The following is a 24763-nucleotide window of genomic DNA, read 5'->3' as shown; positions in this document are numbered from 1 at the left end:
CTCATGTCTGAAAAATTATCTTTCTTTGTTAAGGATCTCTTTTTCCTCACAAAAAAGGTAGTATATTGCTGTCTCCTTATGTGAGATAGCTGGCTGTCACTGCAGCCTTATGGTCTAATCCAGTGGTTCTTAACCTTTGTTACTCAGGTGTTTTTGAACTGCAACTCCCAGAAACCCCAGCCAGTACAGTTGATGGTGAAGACTTCTGGGAGTTGCAGTCCAAAAACACCTGAGTAACAACGGTTAAGAACCAGTGGTCTAATCCAAAATTTGCCACTCATGAATGCCAATAGAGAGAAGGGATTGGTTTGGGGAAGGGTGCAGTTTGGCTGTAAGTAATTTCAGCTTTGTCAACCCAAGCTAAAGCTACTCCAGCACACCACCTGGCTGCCACTTGTCCAATTGGCCATCTTCCCTCATTGCCCCTCACTTTCCTCTGTTTCCTGCCACTGCTCCTCTGCGCTACTACCTTTACTCTTGCTGTCTGTCCTCTGATGGTCTGTGAATGTTGAACCATGGTGTCTACCCAACAAGAACCTATCTCAGCCAGGACAACTCCACCTCTGATTGGTTAATTACATTGGTTTCTGGGAAAACAGCTGCACTGCTTGGCTCTGCATCTCACCCTCCCAATGGTGTTCAATATGTACCCTCCAGGGAAGTCTGGGATCCTTGCTCAGGTCCAAAATTACATATTAATGGAAAGCCTTGGACACAATCATTCACAAGAGATGAATGATTAATAATATATTGCCCTTGTTCTCTCTGGTGCATCTCTTGCAACAAAATAACATCGGCTCCCAAGCCAAGTATTGTTTTCATTACTCTATATTTATTAAATTTATATCCTGCCCATCTAGACCACTGGTTCTTAAACTTTGTTACTCAGATGTTTTTGGACTGCAACTCCCAGAAGCCTTCACCATCAGCTCTGCTGGCTGGGGTTTCTGGGAGTTGCAGTTCAAAAACACCTGAGTAACAAAGGTTAAGAACCACTGATCTGGACTACATCTACTCTGGGTGGCTTACATTAAAAACCAAAAACAATTAGAACAACGATTTAAATCAATAATATTGGTATCATTCAAGATGGAGAAAAAGAAGTATTGACAGGAGGGAAGGCCTCCCTAATGAGCCAGGTTTTTAGTTGGCTCTTAAAAACACGCAGCGAGGGTTCCAGGCAGATCTGACAGAAGATTGTTCCAGAGTTGAGGGGCCACTGCCAAGAAGGCCCAGTTTCTTGTTCTTTCTTTCCGGGCCTTCCTCGGCGTTAGGACCCCTCAGCTGTCTTTCCTGGCTGTAGCAAGTGATTGGGGTAGATCTAGGTGGGAGAAGGCGTTCCGCCAGGTATCAAGGTCCTATACTGTTTAGGGCTTTATAAGTCACCATTAACACTTTGAAATCAATGTGGAAACGAATGGGCAGACAATGCAAGGCAGCCAGAATGGGAGAAATATGCTGATGTTTTCTCATCCCACTAAGGAGTCTGGCCACCGCATTCTGCACCACTTGAAGCTTCCGCATCAATCTCAAAGGTAGCCCCACGTAGAACGCATTACAGTGGTTTAATCTCGAGGTTACAAGTGCATGAACCAGAGTGGTTAGGGGCCCGCCATCAAGATAGGGATGAAGCTGGGCAATCCGCCACAGATGGAAATAGGCAGAGCGGACCACTGACGCCACCTGGGTCTCCATGGTGAGCGCCGGATCCAGATGGACCCCCAAGCTGTGAAACTCACTCTTTGCAGTGAGAGTCACCCCCCCCCAAAGAAAGGGAGTTTCCCAAATCACCAATGGAGGGGCCACCCACCCTCAGGACCTCCGTCTTGTCCGGGTTCAGCCTCAACCCATTCTCCTGCAATCCATTCCAGTACAGTCTCCAGACAGTGCTGAAGGGACAGAATGGCATCCACTAAGGTAGGTGAAAAGGAGATGTAGAGCTGAGTGTCATCAGTGTACTGATGGCATAAAGCCCCACACTCCCTGATGACCACACCCAGCAGCCTCATATAGATAGTAAACAGCATTGGGGAGATGATCGAGCCCTGCAGAACCCGACAGTTGAGACTCCACGGGGCCGAAACACTCTCTCCAATCTGTACTCTCTGAGGGCGGTTCTCCAAGAAGGAACAGAGCCAGGCAAGTGCCAGTCCACCAATTCCCAACTCGGAGAGCCTCCTCAGGAGGATATCATGGTCGACGGTATCAAAGGCGGCTGAGATATCGAGGAGGACCAACAAGACAATTTGCCCCCATCAGCCTCCCTCAGCAGGTCATCCAATAGTGCGACCAGTGCCATTTCTGTTCCATGGCATGGCCTGAAGCCTGACTGGAATGGATCCAGGGTATTGATTTCATCAAAAAGAGCCTGGAGCTGGTCAGCCACCACCCTTTCCACCACTTTACTAAGGAAGGAGACATTGGCAATGGACCAATGTCGTCCGCCACCAAATTTGGTTTCTTCCTAATGGGCCTAATGAGTGTCTCCTTGAGGGAGAGACATATTGATTATTGCTGTGTCCCATTCAACTATTATAGGCCTGGCTGCTTTGATTAGCCATGCTGGGCAAGGGTCAAGAGAGGAAGTGGTGGCCCAACAGCGATCAAGAACTTTGTCCACCATATCTGGCATCACAGGTTGAAAGAATTCAGGTCTCGCCAGGCAAGACGGAGTGCTGGACATCTCTGCTCGATCATCGTATTCAAAAAAGGAGAGAGGCCCTGGCGGATAGCCTCCAGTTTAGTAATGTACCTCTTTGCTGGTGTTCCTAACCCATTTGTGTTGAAAGAAATTATATTGAGATTATCTACTATTCTGCTCTTTAAGCTTACAAATTATATCACTATTATTCTTCTGACCTAATTTGACACACATCATATCTATATGCTCGTCTATTAAGTGTTCTAAAGCAGGATTGTATGCATAGTCTCCCCTCAATTTCCCAGTTCCTTTCTTCTCTCCCTCTCCCTATCCTTCTTCTCCCATCCCTTCTTTCACCCACTCCCCCCCAACCCCACAGATGGTGATGAGGCAATACAGCCCCCAGCTCATTAAAACTGAGCTGAACCTCCTGGGGTATTTGTGAGGCTAGAAGCAAAGCTAAGACTTCCACACTCTTATTGCCTGCCTTTTGCACACAGTATACTGAAGTAAACATGTATTTACATATTCGTTCAGCTTCTTTCTTCTGTAAAGTCCTTAATTTTTAGTATGACTCAGTTCAAAAACTCTTTATAAATCATCATTTTGCTTCCATTAGCTCAGTAGTATATCTGAGCAAACACGGTGTTCGAAAACATCCGCGTAAGCCTGGACAGAGAGCAATCAGGAGTTTGCACACGCTAAAATGGGCTGAGTGAGTCCAAACTCAGCTAGCCATGCTACAACACTCCATCTTACAGGTCTGCCCACATAAGAACACCCTTGTACTCTCAGATATTACTATGAAAAGGTCAAGTGGGCTTTGTAATCCTTAGACTTAACTTGCACCACTGACAGGACTCCTAAAGTATGCTAGGCTGAGACAGCACTCTCAGATGACCCTAAGACAAGTGTACTGTTCAGGAAACCAATTGAGTTTTATAATCTTTAATTTATTAAAGAATAAGCATGTTACTAGGTATCAAAATCAAGCTAAGTTAAGGCAAGTAAATAAGCATTGTGTTAGTTATTTACAACTCTGTAGTGAGGCAAAGAAAACATGAAAAATAGAAAAGTGTTCAAAAACCTTACAAAAATACAAAAAGCCATTAAAAAGAATAAAAACAGTTCCAGTCCAGTAATTCATTAGTAAAAACAAAATAATCCAAGTAGGTTATAAAAAGGCTATAGTCCTCAGTGATCCTGTAGAACAAAAATCCTGTACTAAGAAGAAAGATTCAGTAAAAGTCCCATTGTCCTTAGAAAAGTCCAAGAGTATAGTCCATATGAAGTATTTCAAGAAAAGAAGTTCATAAAGAGTATTCCATAGGTAACAGTCCATAGGAAATAGTCCATGCATAGTCCTTAGGAAAAAGCCCATAAGTCCAAGGGTAATCCAGTATAGTAAAGGTTAGTCCCATGTGTCACGAATGAATGAAGAGTCGGTCTTGAATGACAATGTCCATAGGCAAAAAGTTCCTTTTTCAAGAGTAACTGGCAAGGGCTTATCGCACCTTCCCACGATGTCATCCAATCAGAGTTCGTTACTAGGCAAACAGTCCTGTTACACCACATGACTTCTTTCCCATACACACCAGATGTTATTTGGGTTTACTGTGGTTTCGCAAAAAGTCACAACAATTCCCTTCTAATCACACCGAGTCCTTTTCTCAGGCTATCAGAATAACATTCTCTCTGCTCGTCTAGAAAACAATATGTTAGCATAGCAAAGATACTTTATACGAAGAAACAAGATGGAACCTCTCTTGCTCATTTCTTAATTACAAAACCCCATATTCCTTACAAGACTTTAACTCAAAAACCCATCTCATCACAGTATAATCTGAAACAGAGAAAAGAAAAGGAAAAAATAAGGAAAAAAAGAAAAGAAAAACCAGTTGCTTATCATCTCCCAGCAGAGATAAAAGTCCAGCTGGAGCTTGAGACTGCTCAGGGAGTGTTCAAGCAGGGTTTCTGCTTTTTAACTTATTCCCCCCATCCCCTGCTCTGTTCCATTGTAGTTGTCTTCCTTCTTCCTGATCATTTTGATTACACCCAGTTTTCTCTTTTCCACTCTCTGGCCCTTGAATCGTCATCTCTCTCAAGATATCTTGTACCTGTCTTCTTGTTGTTACAGTCTTAGGTCTCTGTCCATACCAGACAATTAGTTTAAAGGGAAATCCTAGGCATATCTCACTTTTTGGTTCCGAAGTGTTTCTGTAAAAACAGTCTCCATTCTTTACGCGTCTGGATTGTCTCCACAGCCAAATCCTGATAGACTTCTATCTTTTCTCCTTGGCATGACAAATCCTCCACTTTGTTTAATGCACCATGTACAGCCACTTTCGCTGTGTAGAAGGCAAACCTGATGATTATTCCTCTTGGTTGTTGTTGTTTATGACCCACACAATGAACTCGTTCCAAAGTATTCTTTGTAATTTGCAGGTCGGGGCAGAGATCCTGGATCCATTTTAAAACTATTTTTTTAAGTCCTCTGTCTTCTCTCCCTCTTTAAAAAATCGTAAATGTTGATTTTGTTTATGGTCACTTGGACACAATATTATTATATATCTTTTATCTATGCCCATATTTTCAAATTTGTCCCAGAGAAACTCTCTATCTACCTAATCAAAAGCTGCCTTTAAGTCAAGGCAAGCCACATAAAATTTAGAATTTTCATGCTTACTAAGAGGCGAAAGGATAAGGCAGTTATCAACTGTGACCTTACCTTTCCTGAAAGCAGCTTGTTCAGCGCCAAGCAATGCCTGAATTATCAATCCAGGAAGTAAGTTTAATTAGAAGATGTTTTACATTGAGTTTCTCAATTACTGGTAATAGACTGATTGGTCTGAAGTTTTCTGGGGGGTGGGGGATCCCCTTTTTATAAATGGGGGCAAGAATTGCATTGGTCGAGAATTTTGGCAAGATCCCAGTATTATATATAGCTGTGAAAAGGGAAGCAAAAAGGGAAGCTGCTTAACCTGTTGGACAAAGCTGTTGTGAAGACAATAACAATAGCCGCACACTGTCAACTCAGTTATGGAGACCCTTTTCAGGGTTTTCTAGGTAGAGAGTATTCAGGAGTGGTTTACCATTTCCTTCTTCTGGAGGCATCCTGGGGCTACCCAAGGCTACCGTAGTGTTCCACTTTATTATGTCAATGGTTCGCGTTCTGTTATGTTAACTGTTCATGCATATTCATGTTGCTGAGAGGCAGAGCTGAGAGAGATGTTATAAGAGGCGGAGCCTGAGAGTCAGTCAGGGAAATGAGTAGCGTGAGAGAGTGGGGAAGGAGTGTGGAGTTTGGGGAAATCTGAGGAGTGATTAGATTTAGGAGTGTATTATCAAATAGAAGATTGTTGTTAATAATAAATTTGCCCAAAGAAGATAGTCATGAATCACTATCAATTTCTGTAATCAATAAACAAAAGTTATATTTAAAAGACTTTAAAGTATGGACCTGAATCTTCATCTTCCTGAAGTAATGGTGATTTAGTGATCACCTGGTGGCAGCAGTGCAAAAGAGGGGATTGTTTGCCTTCGTGTGCTCTGAGTCTGGTTGGTCAGGCAAAGGGCATGAGGGGCGAACGCCACAGCTACACAGGCTGGCTCTTGGATGCACAGTGAGGAACTGAACTCACAACCTCTGGTTTTGCTGCCAGATACCTAACTCACTGAGCTATCCAGCCAGTGAGGATAAATGAGGGAGAAGAAGCATTTGTGCCTTGCAATATACTACAGAAATAATAACAAATACAATTCAAAATTATTTCCAGTGTATTGCTTTTAAGTTACTGCCATGCAGTTTGAAGGTGTGAGTATTAGCATCGCTTGAAAGCTTGAGTTATAAACCATTATCAGTCAATAAATTCAATTGTTTATTTACGGTCAAAGACCAGCAATATATTACAATTAAAATATAATTTCCATAACCTCAAAAAACAGGTGATCCATTATAAAACATTAATTTCCATGTTAACATCTACTTTTAAGACATCTAATAACATAGTAAACAAGCACAGATGAAGCACAGGCCAAAAGCCATTATTGCATCATTGAAGGTTCATTGTCATAACATTAGGCCAGGGCAATCAGTAGCCTCACAAGGATAGGAGGCTACGGTATGATATTACAGCAGCACAATATTTAGCCACTTTGAGAGTGATGCCTGGGACTTTGTCTGAAAGCAGCAAAGTTATATAGAAATATGTATTTCTCCCAGGAAATGTCTGCAGAATGGACAGTAGAAAAGGCTTTTGCAGATCTTGATAAAATGAGCCGTGTAACAAAACATGTACCACAGTTTCAGTCTCTTCCCCATTGCAGGGACATAAATGTTCAGTGTAGGGGATACCTTGAAATCTTTCTTCTAAAAGTTTAGAGGGCAGGAGATTGAATTTCGCTAGAGTAAAGGCTCTTCTAAACTTTGGGAGTGTTAAATTGGACAGATAGACAGGAGGTCTAAAGGTTTCCATTTCGTACTGCACAGAGTTTGTCCAGCAAGCCTATGTGTTCTTGTAGTTTCATATCCTGGATTCTTTGTTTTATGGCTGCTTTAGCATTGTTTACATGCCTACCTTGAAAGGCTGGTTGAGAACTAGTGCCAGGCTTGCAGCTTATGTAGTTCTCTTTTATTAAACCAATTTTGGGGAAGGTATCTTGGGAAAGGATTTGAATACTCCTTTGTGCTTTTTGCTCTTGTTGGCATGAGCTTGGCAGAGCATAGGAAGAGACCGTTTGCATGCTTTGGATTCTCTATGCCTCATGCTCATGAATATTTGCCAAAATAGTAATTTAAAAAGCCATAGTGTGATTTCTGAAAACTTGCATAGGTGGCTTCTGGTAAGCCTGTTTTGAAACTATACCATTATTCCTAACAATGGCTGGGATTTTTTGTGTAGGTCCTTCTTGGTAGTCAAATATGTACTAAGCTGTTTACAGACTAAAACAATCACTGGGATTATGTCAAAGGAATACAACAGCAGCAAGAAGAGCAGTAACAACAACAACAGCAATATTGCACTTTTCTTGGCTCATGTCTTTCAGGCACCTGCTCCTTTCTTCAACTAATTGCTTAGATTTAAATATTAAATCTCAAATGAAAATTCTTTTTGTGTGTTGGATACATTTGCAGATTCTAAATGACAAAGCAGAAGTAAGTTATGATTCAAGCCAGACATTTAAATGCCACCATTTTTGGTGTATTGGCAATGGAATTACTATATTTGATGTCTAAGAAAGTCTGTGTTAGTAGACTAAATTGTACATTAATTTTTCAGACATCAGAATGATAAGGTGCCAAGAGAAAGAAAGGGACTTAAATGATGCAGAAGATTTCAATATATCAGTGTTCTCTAACTAATTTTAAAAATTGGCATATCTGTGAACAATAGTTTCATGAATATTTAAACTATTGAAAATTAAGAATTAACTGTATACAGTAGTATCTCTACATCTGTGGGGGATGAGTTCCACAGTCTATCATGGATGCCTGAAAATGCAGATATCATCATCATAATCATCATAATCATCCTCTTGGAACTGTAGAGCTGGAAAGGATTCTGTGGATCATTGAAGCCAGTTCCTGTCAAGGAGGCACAATGGGGAATCGAACTCCCAGCTTCTGGATCCGCAGTCACATACCTAAATCACTGAGCTATCCAGGAGTTCAGGAACCTAGTATACAAAATATAAGGGGGTAGGACAAAGGCCACAAGGGGGCACCTTGTATATTGTATATAGGGCTACAGTAAACTGTGGATAAATGAAACTGGATACCAGTCCTGTGGATACATGGGTCCTACTGTATATATGGAAGCACATATGCCTATGATAACACATTAGTGCTTAAGATGCTGTATTCTGTAGTGCCCAAAACAATATCCACATTGTACTTCTTCCAGCTTCATAAATGTTCTTCATGGTACTTTGAGTATCTGGTAATTGGCATGGTAATTTTCTGTTGGCAATCAGTCACGCAGAGAACTGGATTGCCTGGAAGTCAATTACTAAGTTATGACTGGAGTTGGCAGAACCGAAGTGAACTCTTTCCCCTGGCTTTAAAGAGGGCTCAAAGCACTTCACATACTTTAGCAACGTCCAAACCATGTGTGACATGATTAAAAGGAAGGAGAAGGAGAAAGGCTGCGAGGACTTGTCTCCCTTGACAATCTCATATGGAAAGGAGTAGGAGTAGGAAGAGGCTAAAGAAGAAATAGACGTGGTGTTCTTTGACCTGGGGAAAGAGGATGTGATAATGGTCCAGGACTTCTGGACACGAGACTTGGACATCGATGAGTAGTTGGAAGTAGGACGGTTCAGGGCTGTGTTAAAGGCTTAGCCCTCTGTACAAACTTTTGACAGCCTAAATCCAGAGATAAGAACTTTGGTTTGAAGAAAGACTAGACTTGGTGGTGGGCTAGCGAAGCCAACTCCATCCCCCAGCGAACTGGTGTGATGGGGTGCAGTGGGCGCCCAATCCTACTCTGTTGCCCAACATTAATAAAATCTATTTCCAGCAGTTCTTGGAGTCTGGATTTGACTGAGAAGGGTCTGCCCCCTCCCTTGATGGAGAGCCAGTTAATTTACAAATCATAGGAGGAGAGAAAAGGCACCATTGTGAAAATCAATATTTATCAAATTCTTTCTTCTAATGTTGGGTTATCTATAACATAAAGACAGTTTACTTTAGCAGACACATACATCTGTAAATATCTCAATGGATATATTAACCAATTTATGAGTTCATGCAGTTTAACTTTGTCACTGAAGTCATTGTGTGTCTGTTAACATTACTTTTGCCATGGTTAGGGAAACTGATTTAATGTACCAGGTCTTCATTTTCAGCTTGATAATTATATTTCTTCTCAGAACTGAAACATGAAATCCATGTTTGGAGACTGACAGCACAGCGAATTAATCCTGCCAGCAGAGAAGAAACAGCTGTGAAGTGCCTCTTAATGCAAAAGGTTTTCACCCTGGAACTCTTGCTGAAGAAAAAGCTCAAAACATTCCATAGGTAAAGGCCAAGCCAGTTATCCTTTTACCTAAGTCCTGTCAGCTGATGGGGAAAATTATCAGAATGGTTTAGCATGAGTGTATAAACTGATGATGATTATCAAAATGGTTTACATACACATACACAGTTGCATCCAGTGATGTACACTCAGAAGTGAAACAGTCTCGTCCTCTGTCCTGCATCCTCTATGTCTCCTATGAATCTTATCTGGAAAAGGAAAAGGGAAATCCTGTTCTGGGAGAGAAAGCTCCGTTATATGTTAGGTGGATTGATAGAAGTTGGGGATCATGATTTTTTTTAAAAAGGAAACTCACTCACAGAAAGTAGCATTTAAAAAAAGGGAACCTCTTCAAATGCAACGCATGAATGAGGGAAACATATCTGCACTCTTTTGGAAACTTGTGTAATCTACTAGTATACTGGTCAGCCAAGAATCCTTAATTATTGAATAGTTCTGAGTAAAAGGATTTTTTTAAACGAATCCTTCAATGTTCTTCCCTGGATCAAACTGTTTTTCATGCTAGAAACCCACATTTTGCTCATACTGAGTTTTCTTTCTCTAAAGAAAAAGAGCTGGGACAAAAAAAAAATATATCTCAAGAAGCCTATTAATTTTGCCATGGGAGTGCTTATTTTTTTTGGAGATGGGGCAAGTACCAGTGAGGTACTAAGAAGGAAAAAGTGTCATGTTTTTCTCCAAATAAACATTGATCTAAGGAAATAAAAAACATGTGCCTCTCTCTGGACACTCCAGGCATTCATTTGTTTTGGGACATTTCTGGGATTCCTTAGGATTTGGCTTACGGTAGGAAAATGTTTCCAGAGTGGTGGTAATTACTTTGAGGTGTTATCAGATTACCCATGTACATGTATTAGGTACCCAGAAGATAACAACAAAACTCATGGTCTGCGGCTTGCCCAGCAAAAGACTGAAAAACAGTTTAGGCAGAGTTTCTGAGGGTGCGACCATTACTTTTTTTGAGTAGAGCCTCCTTTGGGAATCCCAACTTAGTTGTATGCAGACTTGTACAGGGCATCATAAATCTCATGGCTTGTGGCTTAGGTTAATATACCCTGTAAAAACTTGAGGGACTAAACCTCCCCCTTTTTGTAGGAGGGGCAACATGATTTTAGTTGATAGCCTAATATGCTTATAATGAAATGGCTGGATTCATTTCCAGATGTCTTTACCAAGCATAAGTGGATAGAGAATTGCTTTGGACAGTAATTCATTGGAAAATATATGGCAGCCGTTCCATGACAGTTTTGAAATAGCTCTTCTCTTTTTATCAGTGTGAATCTCTATATGTGAACTTCTATTTCAGACAAATCTCACAAGAAGATAAAAACTGGGAAACAAATATTCAGGAGCTGCAAAAAAAGGTGAATAAATTGCTTTCCTGTTTGTGAGATATATCCACTACAGCTAAAAATTAATCACTTTTCAATACTACAGAGAGTACATTTCTGGGGACAAAATCTTCCATTTTCCATGACCTTGCCTTGTTCAGTTATTTGGAGGATCACCATATAGAAAAAACTGGATATACTCCTGTATTTTAATGGCTCTTTAAAACAATTGATCAAATAAATCTAACAAAGCACAATAGAACACCTAAGTGCTAAATCTGGAGGGCTGTGTTGCAAGTGGTTTTTTTTCTCTGCCATTCAACAATATAAGGGACGTGGTGGCACTGTGGGCTAAACCGCAGAAGCCTGTGCTGCAAGGTCAGAAGACCATGCAGTTGTAAGATCGAATCCACGCGACGGAGTGAGCTCCCGTCGCTTGTCCCAGCTCCCACCAACCTAGCGGTTCGAAAGCATGCAAATGCGAGTGGATAAATAGGGACCACCTTGGTGGGAAGGTAACAGCGTTCCGTGTCTAAGTCGCACTGGCCATGTGACCACGGAAGATTGTCTTCGGACAAAAACGCTGGCTCTATGGCTTGAAAACGGGGATGAGCACCGCCCCCTAGAGTCGAACATGACTGGACAAAAATTGTCAAGGGGAACCTTTTTCCTTTTATTCAACAATATGCTCTAATTTAATATTTTCAGACCGCTGGGCCTCTTTAGTCCTATCTGGGTGGTCTTAAGAACATTTATTCTGCTTGTAAGTAAGAGAGTGCTTTCTCAGCCAGAGGAGGCATGCATAGGAATACTTGAATAAAAATTCCATTAATCTGGATTTGTGTGGATATAGTTTGCATTCATGCACCATATCTTCATACATACTATTGATTTCTTCTGAATGTGGTCTTCGAATGGTGTTCTGTACCTTTAATAAATAAATAAATAGGAAATAGGATTTACCCATACGGATTGTCTTCACCTGACACGTGCCTATAAACTTGGAAAAGATGAAGACTGAAGTAGGCATGAAAGACTATAGAGGTAATGACAGGAAACGGAGTCAGGAAGCAAGGCTTGTGAAAGGGAAAAAAAAGAATCCCTCACAGTTGCTTTACACGTTATTAATCTCTAATATTGAAAGCACTACAAAAATGTGCCAAACCTGTCTATAGGATGTCACATGAGATTAACATAGAGGGGTAAGTCACTTCGAGTAGATACAGCGTGAAGCGGTGACTGGCTGTTGCTTGATGATGCAAAACCTCATATGGTATGTCACACATGTCATGTTTAGGATAGTTGTATCCAGTGATCTGATGGGGAGTCCATCTATTTTCCTACATAGAAGTTTGGGTGTAAGAGGCTGACCCTAAAGAGCTACGTAAATGGGAAAGCACGGGTAAAAGGAAGAACTTTAGAGTCACAGGTAACTAAGGGCCTGTCTAGATGGGGATAGAGATCAGTATTTGGTTCACTGTTGATACAGTTTGGTTCAAACCAAATTGTATTGTCCACATATGTTTCTCCTTAGATTGCCGCATCCTGCCCCTTTAAGAGCTGTCCTGTTCCTTTCTGGTACAGGACTAGGGGCTTCTGTTTTTTTAAAAAAGAAAAATATATGATTCAATGCATTCCTAATTAACTTGCTGCATAGCCTCTGTGGACAGCTAGTTCACACCCAAATGGAGCTGTAGGCAGCGTTATCAGAGGTGACAACTCTTTGACATAATAGTTGGGCTGTGATATTTAAAGGAAGGATGGAAAAAACCCTCTCCTCCATTTTCATCTTTTAAAACAATATTTCCTGAACTGACACCGTGCAATTCTGATACCATGCTAGGTTGATGCATACACCACTTACTTTATTTAGCATAGGCATCCTTCAGTCTCGAGAGACTATGGTAACATGCTCTGAATCGAGGAGTGTCCTCTCCAGAGCATGAAGCCCGGGTAAGGTAATATGGAGGATAGGCTGTTACCCAAGCAGCAGATCCCCCCTCTCCACATTGCTGAAATGGTCCAATGGAAAGGCAAGAGCCAATACAACTGGTTCCAGCAATGTCGCAGGAGTTGGCAAAACGACACATGCTGCCTTTGGGACTCCAGCTCCGGATTTTGCCTCGAGGTTAACTCCTGAAGCCTTTTCCATGAGTGGATATAGCCACAAGGCAGTGGAGGTTTGAAACTGGAGTTTTCCTTCTCCTTACTTTATTTAATAATTTAAAAAAGGAAAGTCACTGTGGCTTCTGAGTGAAAGCTGTGAGAAAAGGGGTGGGGTAGGAGTGCTATGTTGACTCCATGGGCTCTGCCTTCACAAGGCAGCCCAGCCCCAGCGGAATCCTGACTGAGGAGAAAGGTAGGGAAGACGGGGAGGGGAGTTAACCTTCCTTTCCATCTCCCCAACCTTCACCTCAATGTTTTCCCCTTGCTCCATTACTGCTGGCACAAGCCTACCCTACTGCTATGCTGTGCTGCTACTTCCTTACCTGTGAGTAAACCAGGTGCATTTACAAGCATATTGGTGATCCAAAGACTTGTGTGGACTGTTCTCACAGGAGAAAAAATATATCTCCAGTGTGAATGGCAGGATAACTCATATGAGAGATAAAATTGATTGCATTGAGGGTGAGAACCTTTTAAGTATGGCCCAGGCCACCCCAAATTCCCCTGTTTGGACAAGCCCATAGCTTTCTATTCTGTTCAGAATTGGACAGCATACCCCCTGCTGCACGTAGAGCAAGAGATAAAGTTATAAAACAGCGGAACACAATTCAATTGGACAACATTAACGGGCCATGTGGTGACATAAGTTTTGCAACACTGCACACATAGCCTTTATGTGGATGTGGGGATATATTGCTTGGAAATGCTTGTGCAATGGCTCATTATGGCCAGAAACTCTGACAGGAGGATACTAGGCTAAATGCTCTGGCATCAGTTTATTGTAGAAATTGCATTCCAGCTCTACTGTTTTGGGTACCCTTAAAAATTAATTTAAAATGTGTTAAATTTCTAGCATTGGTAACAGGTAGAGGTAACATCTGGTTTTATTTCTGTAACTGAATTTGTTTGCCTTGTTGCCTTTAGACTGTAAATAGTGTTAACACCAAGAAATAAAACATTTTCCTCTTGGATTTGAAATATTATTTTCATTATTCAGACCTTTCTTCTGTCATTTTAATGAACTCTTCTGTATAGTATAGAAACATTGTCTTATATTTTAGGAAAGAATACTAGTTTAAAATATATGTATCAGATGTTTTCCCCTCCCCCGTTAACCTAGTTTATGTATTTTCCCCCCTCTCAACAGCACCGAATAACGGATAGGATGCTTCTTATCAAATGCCTGACTGTTTTAGGATTTGTTATCCTCATGTTCTTTCTCAATTCATTTGTTCCAGGAATTCACCTAGATCTAGGTAAGCTTGGTTTGTTTCCAAAGGCCTATGCAGAAATTGTTTTGTTTTGAAGGATAATGGGAGTCTAGTAAGTCTGAAGTTATAAAGAATGAGAGAAGTCCTCCCTCCAGATCTACCTGTTCATGCACGTGGGACGTCACCAATAGTACAACTATTTAATTTTGCAACTGAAATGCATTCCCATACTGTCACTTCAATACAACCTTTCTATGTCACTTGCTACTGATGTTTTAACAGGGGAAGCATGGAGGATTTGGGTAGGTACTGTATACTTTCAAGTATACGAGCACCTACTTGAAAGTGTTGAATTACATGGTGCTCCAAGTCAGGAATCCAGTGTACTGGAACTCCTTTCTCAGTTTCCTTTTTTCCCCTGTCCCAATAGTCAGCCAGTATTTTGTGGTTATTGTGCATCGGGCTTTTAAAGGAGGCCTTCCTTTGCTGCCTTCTTGCACACGCTTGTCACAAAGGATTTTTTTTTTTGTAGTTTTGTAAAATGTGAGATTTCCAAGCTTCCCAAGCACTCTGCATAAGGTGCCATTTTGGCTAAGGATCTACCATAAGGATACCCAAGAAGTGTGAAATTGCTATCAGTTTCTAGCAAACATGGGGAAATGTATGGTGTCTCCAGATGTTGCTGTTGGAATTTTAAAAAAATATGTTGTGGGGTGTTGTAGCGGACACCTTGCCTTCCGATATATATAATGGTATTAGCCTGCACCAATGGGAGCTGTTGGGAGGTGGAGCCAGAGAAACTAGAAGGGAGGGGTGAGTCAGAGAAGAGGGGTTGGTCGTTTTTTAAGGAGTTCAGTCAGTTAGAGTCAGAGATGAGAGTCTGAGGAAGAAATTAGTCTGTGGTAGGTAGATAATGTGGTATAGGAGTTAAAGGAGGCAGTTAAGAGTGTGGAACTTAGAGAGACCTAAGAGTGTTAAAGTGAGTTATTGCTATTGTAATTAATACACTGAAGTCCGTAAAGAACCTGTTTAAGTAAACTGTAATCAATAAACCTGTGTTGTTCAACTTTATACTCAGCTTGGACCTCAATCTTTCTAATTAAAGGGTGTTGACAGAGGTCAACTGGTGGCAGCAGAAAGGAGAAAACGTGTCGTGGGCCTCAGGCTAGTGAAACAACCTGGGGACCCATGAGGGTTGTGTCACAATTGGTGTCAGCTGGTGGGATACGTAGCGTGAGCTCTTTGTTTGGTGAAACAAGCAGGGGCTACGTGGTAAACACCACAGGTTGTGCCCCAGGTTTCCAGGTGGCTGTATGTTTTTGGACTCTGGAATAAACTCCTATTGCTCCAATGCAGCTTATAGTAAAATATTATGGGAAGTAGGTCCAACAACATATGTGGGTCACATAGTTCCCATGCTTGGATCATGAGATCTAATGCCAGAAAACAAGCAAGCAAGCAAGCTCTTTCTCTAGTTGTCTCTGTTTGAGTAGGGAAATATGTCTGTGAATGAATTATCACATACAGCTAGAAATTAATTTTCCTCTCTAGAAGAGCTGAGCAGAGCTGTTAAGGACAAGACATTTTGGAGATTTGCTCATTCATAGGGTCACCATAGGTTGGAGGCAGCTTGATGGCACATAACCACAACTCACAAACAGAATTGTCCCACGTCAACATGACTACTCAAGGTCACAACAGAGGCAGACTACTTACTACTTCATTGATGCTTCACAGATGTTTGAACACCATTCCTAAAGTTTAGCAGAAAACAGCTTTGGTTATGTTCAGAAAGAAGGCAGAATGATAGTGGTGTCTTCAGGACAGGACTTCGGTGCAGAAATCTGGGGCTCCATTCAGCAGAATTAGCAGAGAGACTATCTAAAGGCAGCAGGGTTGTCTTACCGATTAGGAAGTGAAGTGAAATAAGATGCAATCCCATGTGAACAAGAGGTCTCACTGCAAGAACAATTGAAATAGATGAATGTAGTTTGAAGTTAAGGAGTGCCATCGAAAGACAACAGAGAAGAGGCCTATAAAGTTTTAAAGTCTAGAGTCTAACATTACCTTCCCTTGGTGTTTTCAATCAACTGAGACATTAACAAGAATGTATGAACTCATCCAAAGTGAAAACCGGAGACAATGTTACCTGGATCTTTTGCTTGGGTTATGCACAAGGTTCTACAAGGGAATTACTAGCAAGAGTGCAAGAATGCAACCCTGTGCATGTTTACTCTGAAGTAAATCCCACTATGTTTGGTAGTGTTAACCCTAAAATTAGGGTCCAATTCTCCGGCGAAGACGACAGACTAAGATGCACAATAACCAGCTGCCATTAAAGCCAATCTTTATTGATAAGCACAGCTAGGGCCCTTCGTCTTAAAAGCAGAGAAGAGCCCCAATCAGAAATTGGATAGGTATTTTATAGGGTTTTACACAAAGGACCGTAAAAGGGAATACCCTGATTGGTTCCTTGAACCTAAAAATCTGGATCCTCCTGTCCATTGGCCGAAGATGTTCCGTGGACCTAACCTTATTGGTTATAGTTGAATATCCATACTGTGCCCCCGTGTCCCCTTGACCCAGGGTCATGATATACCCTAAAAGAGTCTATGAATCTGCAGAGGATGTGCCTAGGTTCTTCTTATCTCTCTGGTATGTTTATGTAGCATTTCCTGGGCCTTCCTGGGCCTCAATATATGGCCTTCAAGAATGGTAATTCTTCTGGTGGTGTCAAAATGTAGATGGCTTTTCTTCCTCCTTAAGCATACCATCACATACCATTTGTGCCCATTTATCTCCCCAAATAGCCTTCTAAATAACTGTGCTCACTGGAGAGAAAAGTGTGATTGTCAGGGATTGTTTTGAGAAACGAAACTCAATTGTTTGGGAAACGAAACTCAAATTAGTCCTTTCCTAATTGTGGTGTGATATCTCTTCCTGTAGTTTGGGTTGGAGAGGCCATTGTATCTACTATGCTTTGATATGCAGGAATGCCATGTGAAGACTTTGCAATGCAATGTGAGAGCTTACTGGCACAAAGGTCAGGAGAGTTGATCAAGGTCCAAGGATTCCGGGATACAGAAAGCAATTATAACATTCACATAAAATTATATAAAGTACAGATATAGGATATGAAGTACATTTGGATGCACTAACACTGATACGTATGAATCAATACAATATTATAAGGCAATATAACGGTATGTGAAACTAGATATAATAGCATGTTAAACTAGAATATTATATACAAAGGTTAAGTCATATGGTAAAGGATTGTGCTCTGCATGTGTTACATGAGAATTCAATGATAGCCCCCTATCACTCCCCCCTTTTTAAATTCTGACAACAGTAAGATGGCGGAATTTAAACCACTAACTTTAGGGGAGGACATGGATTGAACGCAGGAGTGGGGGCAGGGGGGGCAAAAAGAGGATGTGACAGTTAGAAGTTTGGCAAAAATGACAACTAAAAGAGCAGTAACAATAAGGAGAACTATACCAACAACTATATTCTTAAAAGTAGAGAGATTGGGAAGCCAAGACGTAAGTTTGCTCCAGTCCCAGTTTTCCCAGTTGCCAGCATTGAAAGCATCATAAGTCCATGTGCGGTCAAGCTGGTGCTTGCGGACCAAAGTAGCAAGATCATCATGGTCCAGAATCAAACCCTTTTGTTCATCATGAAATATGCAACAAGTTTCATTAATGTATGCACATAACCCACCCTGTTGTAAAAGCATCATGTCTATATCTAAGCGGTGCTGAAGGACCATATTTTTAACAGAAATGATTTCCGTTTGCAAGCGGTATTGGATATCCGCTGTAACATTTTCAAGGGTTTCTAGGGCAACAAAATCAGCTAGCATATGTAAATCCCTGTAATTTTGGGCTACTCCGAGAGATGGGGGAAAGGCGCGACCGAGGAGGGTACCAATAGACCATTTCCAAGGTTTAGATAGAGACCTAATTGCCCGATGTGTTAAGCAAGAGGAATAATGGATAGTGAAGACCTCACGGGGATGCATCCCGCCAGGCCACAACCACCCAATAGTACAAACGCCTTCCCAATCAGGGGGTAAAACCTTAAAAGCCTTAAGGCCACAGAACCACCAAAAGCCCGAGTCAAGGCGTAGAGGTTTGGGCTTTTGTAAGATATGCAAAGTAGTTATAATGAGGGGTTTAGGGGTCTGAAGACCCTGAGGGTATTGTAAAAAGAGAGTTTATAGGGTGAACTGAGTGCTATTCTTGCTGTGATTAAGGAAAGAGATGGGGTCCCTGTCCAACATCCAGGTGGTCCCGTCCCAGAAGAATGTTAAAGTACAATTTGTCCAGGTACCCAGGGGAGAAGTAAAACCTAGAGTTTTATTAAAGCATATGGGGGCAGTCTGTTGGGATCCCTTCAGAGAAAACGGGGGAATGTCAGAAGGGCCTACCTCAATAGCCCCCTATCAGTAAAGCTTATTCCCAAGAATACAGTTGAAGATTACAAATTCAAAATTGTGGATTCAACATATTGCTGGCAAAGTGAAGGTATAGTGAGTAAAAACTGTTGCTTTCTTTGAGAAGACAGGGGAAGTTTCTTTGAGAAGACAGGTTTACTAACTGGGCATATCCAGTTAGTGGTGTTATATCAGATATACATTGACAAAGATTTGTTGCAATCTATAAAATCTGGTAGCATCAAAACTTTGCTTTTCTAGCTTGCATTTTGAACATGGCCTGGATGCACCGTAGAGGCCTTTATTTTATTTAATGTGACATCCACTTTCTTCCGCAAAATGCATTAGTGCCAGAGTGTTCAATTAGGTTTTTTGGTGAATTGCTATGATTAGGAGGTCCCTGTTTTATTGTTATTTCTTGGAAACCAGTTGGTGTATTTATTGATTCATTTGCATAATTTGTAATACTTTCTGAAGAAATACACCAGAGAAATTAAACACTATAATTGCAAAGGGCAGCAGCAAAATCCCTTTGGCAACATTCCTCCTTCCTTAAACAAATGACATTGAAAGCATTATGCAAATTGCAGGCAGATATTGTATCTTAATAAACAAACAAATGACACCTAGGAAAATGGCAGGATTTGCATGTGTAATTCATTTGTATTTTTCTATTCCTCAATGCTTAGGTAGCCATGAAGCTTGCTAGCTGTAGAAGGAATTTTCACGGTTAAATGAATGAACATAACAGGCTGGTAGCCGAGTAGTCATGTGTGACCTTTGCCTGGAGCAATGTCTAGTAATGATAAAATGTTTACATTGCTCTGGGGGTGTCTCCTATGCTTAACTAGAAATTACTTCTGAATGTTCAGATGGTGGTGTAGCAAGGCTTGCAATTCTTAAAATAGGCTCATAGGCAGTAATGCTTGTTATTCTTAAAATAGGTTCATAGACAGAATTTGCATTTTATGTTGCTGCTTCTTAACCTGTCTTGAGTTAGCGGTGTGTTCATTTTAAGAAAATTGTAATCTGCTTGTGGCTCTTCATGCTGGGTGGCACTGACCTGACCACAGTCAGATGTGGCCTGGCTCGTGGCTTTTCAGTACTTTCTCAATTGTTTTCACATGCCTCGGAAGGAGGGAGGATCAAAATGGCTGCTCGCCATTTTCTGTGCGTCACAAAATACCAGGATAAAACTGTGTCTGTTCAATAGAGAAAGAACATGTCACTGCATGGAGGAAGACCAGACAGAGTCAAGAATATGTCCATGAAGGGAACCTGTAGTGATTGATGTGCCTTGACCTAACTTATCCTCCTAACTCCATGCTCCCTACAATTACCCTGGCACCTCAAGAGCAGAGATAGTTGCAAACCTTGTCTGAACCTCAGATCACAACATTGCCTATTCACCTGACAGCATGAAGCATCCCATTCCAGAGCCCTTCTTGTAAGGAAGAAATATTTGACTGTGGTCAGAATCAGATTCCCACGTATGACAGGAAAGTTGACATCAAAAGCCTGGAAGCTGTTTCCACAACCATCCCAGACACCAGCTCCTGGTTTTTAACTTTACAGTAATGGCGTTCTGGGCAGCTCCTCTGTTCTGTTCAGTCCTTAGACCTGAAAGCTTCTGATGATGGATAAACCTACTATGGTTGGCACATTTGCTGTTTTAAGCAAGTCGGCCTTTGATAGACATTGTTGGCTTAGCTGATTAGCTTTCCTGCCTAGGAGCCTGAAAGTGGAGAAGGGAAGGAGAGGAGATGGAAAGAATATTTATGTACAGGGCTTCCAGGAAATGAAGGAGCACCACAGCATTTTCTCTCTTCAGGCATCAGTGCGGAGTGAAAGGATTGTTGCCACTCTTGCAAAGGAAAGGGCGGTAATCTGGCAATGCATTCTGAATCTCAGAGATTTCCTTCCTCCATCTGGAGGGATGGCAAGAGTGGCATGCAAGCACAGAGGTAGGCAAATTGAACTAGGAAATGCCATAGCCATACAGTGTTGTTGTATTGCAGTGATAGTAGGCCAGCTTTCAGTGCTACCCTCCAAAAAACAACCTGAGGTGGACTTTGAGGCCAAAAGATGACATTGCCATCCAGAAGCATAAGGAATTCCATTCCAGAGCCATTCTTGAGAAGAGGATTTTTTTGGCCTAATTGTGATCAGAATCTCACTAGGACAGATGGCAAATTTTCTGGAATTGCTGGCAGCTGTAGTAAATGAGAGGATAATAGAAGAGCCAATGAAATTACAGTGCTTTCTCTTCTTTTTCACCCACTCTAGTCAACTGTCCTTTACACAGCCTACCCGGGCCATTCAAATTCCCAAGAATATGTTTGCAGCCGAATTCTATGATTTTCTGCAATAAAATGAGTTCAGTTGTGGTTATCATTCAATACAGCATATGTTTAGGCTGCAGCCTTTGGCAGGGACCCTATGAATAATTATTTGTGACTAATTTCTATTGTGATACTGAGCAAATGTGTCTGGGACTAGACTATTAGAAACTTTGTATCCAAGGAAGATTGACTGAACCATAATACCTACTATCATTGTATTGGGAAGGCTCTTTCTATCCTGTGCTTTATAATTGTAAAAGAGGGGCATAGTTCTATCTAGTTAAACCATTGTGTAAAAGAACTTCAGCTTTTGGATATTTATTGTGTTGCTCCTCATCTTATAAATTACTTGGTTTAAGGAGGGGATGTTCATTAGATGAACTGGGAGGGACAGTTGATACATCAGAAGTCAGAATACGAATTCAAGAAGTTGGTAAACTTTTTCAAAACAAAGAGTGTTTCAAGAAGGAAAAATATAAAGTTGCTTGTTTAGAGATGCCCAAATATAGGGTAAATGTGTGTGTGTGTGTGTGTGTGTGTGTATGTATGTATATGTATATATAAGTATATATACTATGTATATGTATATGTATGTATATGTATGTATGTGTATGCATATATATGTGTGTGTGTGTATATATATGTGTGTGTGTGTGTGTATGTATATGTATGTATGTATGTATGTATGTATGTATGTATGTGTGTGTGTGTGTGTGTGTGTGTGTGTGTGTGTGTATGTGTATGTATATGTATATGTATATTTCAACAAAAGTGTAGGCCAAAATTCATATATATGAATATATATATGAATTATATATATATATATGGACTTCCAGTTTGATGCCACAGCAGGGATATATATGGCAATTTCCTACCTTCAGGCATGTTGTCTGCAGAAGTTGTTATTAGTATTATACAGTTATAACTACACAAAAGAATTGCTCATAGTGTTCAGATAAAGGAAGTAACAGTACTATTCTGCTTTGGTACAGTACTCAGAACACTAGAATACTGTGTTCTGGGTACCACAGATTAAGAAGGAAATTGAGCCACTGGAAAGTATCCAGAGGAGGGCAACCATCATAGTAAAGGAGCTGGAAACCAAGCAGTTTCCAGAACAGTTGAGGGAGTTGAATATGTTAAGCCTGGAAAAGAGAGAACTGAGAGGCGGTTTGGTAACCATTGTCAAATATTTGAATGTGTGCCACGTAAAAGATGAAGGCAGGTTGTTTTTTGTAGATCCAAGGGACAGGATCCAGACTAATGGATTCAAATTACAAACAAAACACACACACACACACACATTAGGAGGAAAGTCCTCACAGTAAGAGCTAGTCTAACAGTGAAATACACTATCCCAAAAGGTAGTGGAATCTCCTTCACTGGAGGTTTTTAAATTGAAGTTGGATGACTGTCTCTCTGGTATGCTTTACCCATGAATTTCTGTTTTCTCAAGGGAATGACATAAGCGTTAATTAATTAACTGATTTAAATTATTTTTACCCCATCTTTCTCCTGATTGTCCCTTCCAACTTTGGAGAAGAGAAGAAGACCTGGTTTATTAAGATTGCTCAGCAGGCTGCCTTTCCTACCAGATGCTTTAGGGGACACTCTTGAACTATGTATGGAACGATTGCTGGGTTGCGCTGGGTGGAAAAAGATCAAACTACGTTTATCCCCCCGCCCCAAGTGGGAGGAAAAAATACCATGGGAAGTCATTTTGAGAAGCAAAGCCCTGCAAAAAGAGGAGGGTTAACAAGACTTCCTTTCAACTGTTCTTTGAAACAGAAGCCCTGTGCATTTTGCAGTGTCCTACTTTTTGTTCTTTCCAGAACTCCCATATGTTGGCCCAAAAGAAGTACTGCGCATCAATATGAGCTTTAGAAATATATTCCTAGACATACACTTGATGCCATTGTGTGTCCCTCCCAGCTGCCATGGGGTTACCTTCTTCCCTATTCTGTTCCATAGCAAGAGACACAGTTTCATTCAAAGTAACAGGATTTATTAAAGTTGAACTTAACTCAGGAACAGGAACTACATTAAACAGTTTGGAACTGTTTCTAATGATCACCAGGCAAATCTCTCTATGAACAACTTATGTTGGATGTAGGCAGTGTAGACACAATGAAACAAAAATGGCAATGGCAATCAAGCAAGGAAACAAAAAAGATAAACCTATGGCATATTTAAAACAAACATATGTATTTCTATGTGCATTCTTTATGAATTATAATCTAATTCTTCAAACACATGGAATATATTATTTATGCCACACAATACACTGGTAATATTTTTTTGAAGTGTTAACAACATAAAAGCACAGCATTTGGGAGTTTGTTGTTATGTGCTATCAAGTTGCCTCTAACTTGTGGTGATCCAATGAATGAGCAACCTCCAAAATGTCCTGTGGCTTCCCTTAGGGAAGGAAGAAATCCATTTTGTATTCAGTCTTCCTCTTTTCCTTCTGCTTTCTGCCTTTCTCAGCATTATTGTCTTTTCCAAAGAATCCTGTCTTCTCATGATGTGCCCAAAGTAGGGCAACCTCCATTTCAACATTTTTGCCTCCAGAGATAGTTCAGGCTTGATTTGATCTAAAACCCACTTGTCTGTCTTTTTAGCAGTTGAAAGCTATCCTCCAACACCATATTTCAAATTAATCAGTTTTTTTTCCTGTCAGCTTTCTTAACTGTCCAGTTTTCACACCCATACATGATGATTGGAGATTTAAGAGAGTAGATGATCTTGGTCTTGGTTTCCAGTGACACATCCTTACACTTGATTATCTTTTCTAGTTGCTTTATTGTTGCTTTTCTGAGTCTCAGTCTTCCTCTGATTTATTGATGTTAATCTCCTTTTGATGATTTAAGTAAGGTATATGAATTATCTTACTATTTCAGTTTCTTCATTGTCAGCGTTGAAGTTGTGTAGTTCTTATGTAGTCATTATTTTGATCTATTTAATATTCAGCTGCTGTTCTGCTTTGGCACATGCTTTCAGTTTCATTAAAACTGTTTTCAAGTTATTGCTGCTTTGTATCAGTAAGATGGTGTCATCTGCATACCTTAAATTATTGGTGTTTCTTCCACCAATTTTCACTTCTCCTTTATCTGAATCTAGTCAGGTTTTCCATACAATATATTCTGCATACAGATTGAACAGAAAAGGGGATAAAATGCACCCTTGTTTGACACTTTTGCCTGTAGGAAACCATTCTCTCTTTCTTTATTCTGTCCTAATATTAGCTTCTTGTCCACAATTCAAGTGATGCATCAGGACAATCAAGTGCTGAGGAACACCCATTTCTTTTTGAATAACTGATCATTTCTCACAGTCTACACAGTCAAAGGCTTTGCTGTAGTCTATAAAGAATAGATTGATCTTCTGGAACTCTTTGGTGCACTCCAAGATATTTGCAACGTGATCTCGAATGCCTTTTCCTTTTCAAATCCAGCTTGAACACTAGGAACGTCTTGCTCCATATAAGGTAAAAAGCCTTTGTTAGACCTTGGCATGACTTTGCTTGTATAGGAAATTAAAACAATGGTCATGTAGTTACCACATTCCTTGGTATCTCCTTTCTTGGGAAATACAATG

At 40.7% G+C, this 24763-nt stretch overlaps 1 protein-coding gene across 1 annotated transcript in view; it reads left to right on the top strand.

The window, feature by feature from the left end:
- OCA2 (OCA2 melanosomal transmembrane protein) overlaps positions 1–24763 on the top strand; it is a 220359-nt gene that overhangs the window by 144318 nt on the left and 51278 nt on the right. Inside the window, exons 17-19 of the mRNA XM_020796810.3 lie at positions 9512–9659; positions 10985–11042; positions 14323–14431. Of these exons, the coding sequence (XP_020652469.3) occupies positions 9512–9659; positions 10985–11042; positions 14323–14431 (315 nt within the window). The remainder of the gene's footprint in view (positions 1–9511; positions 9660–10984; positions 11043–14322; positions 14432–24763) is intronic.

This window comes from Pogona vitticeps, chromosome 3 (assembly GCF_051106095.1).
Source record: "Pogona vitticeps strain Pit_001003342236 chromosome 3, PviZW2.1, whole genome shotgun sequence".
NCBI classification, from domain to species: Eukaryota; Metazoa; Chordata; class Lepidosauria; order Squamata; family Agamidae; genus Pogona; species Pogona vitticeps.
The sequence above is the reverse complement of the archived record's forward strand: the minus strand, read 5'-3'. Positions and strand labels throughout refer to the sequence as shown.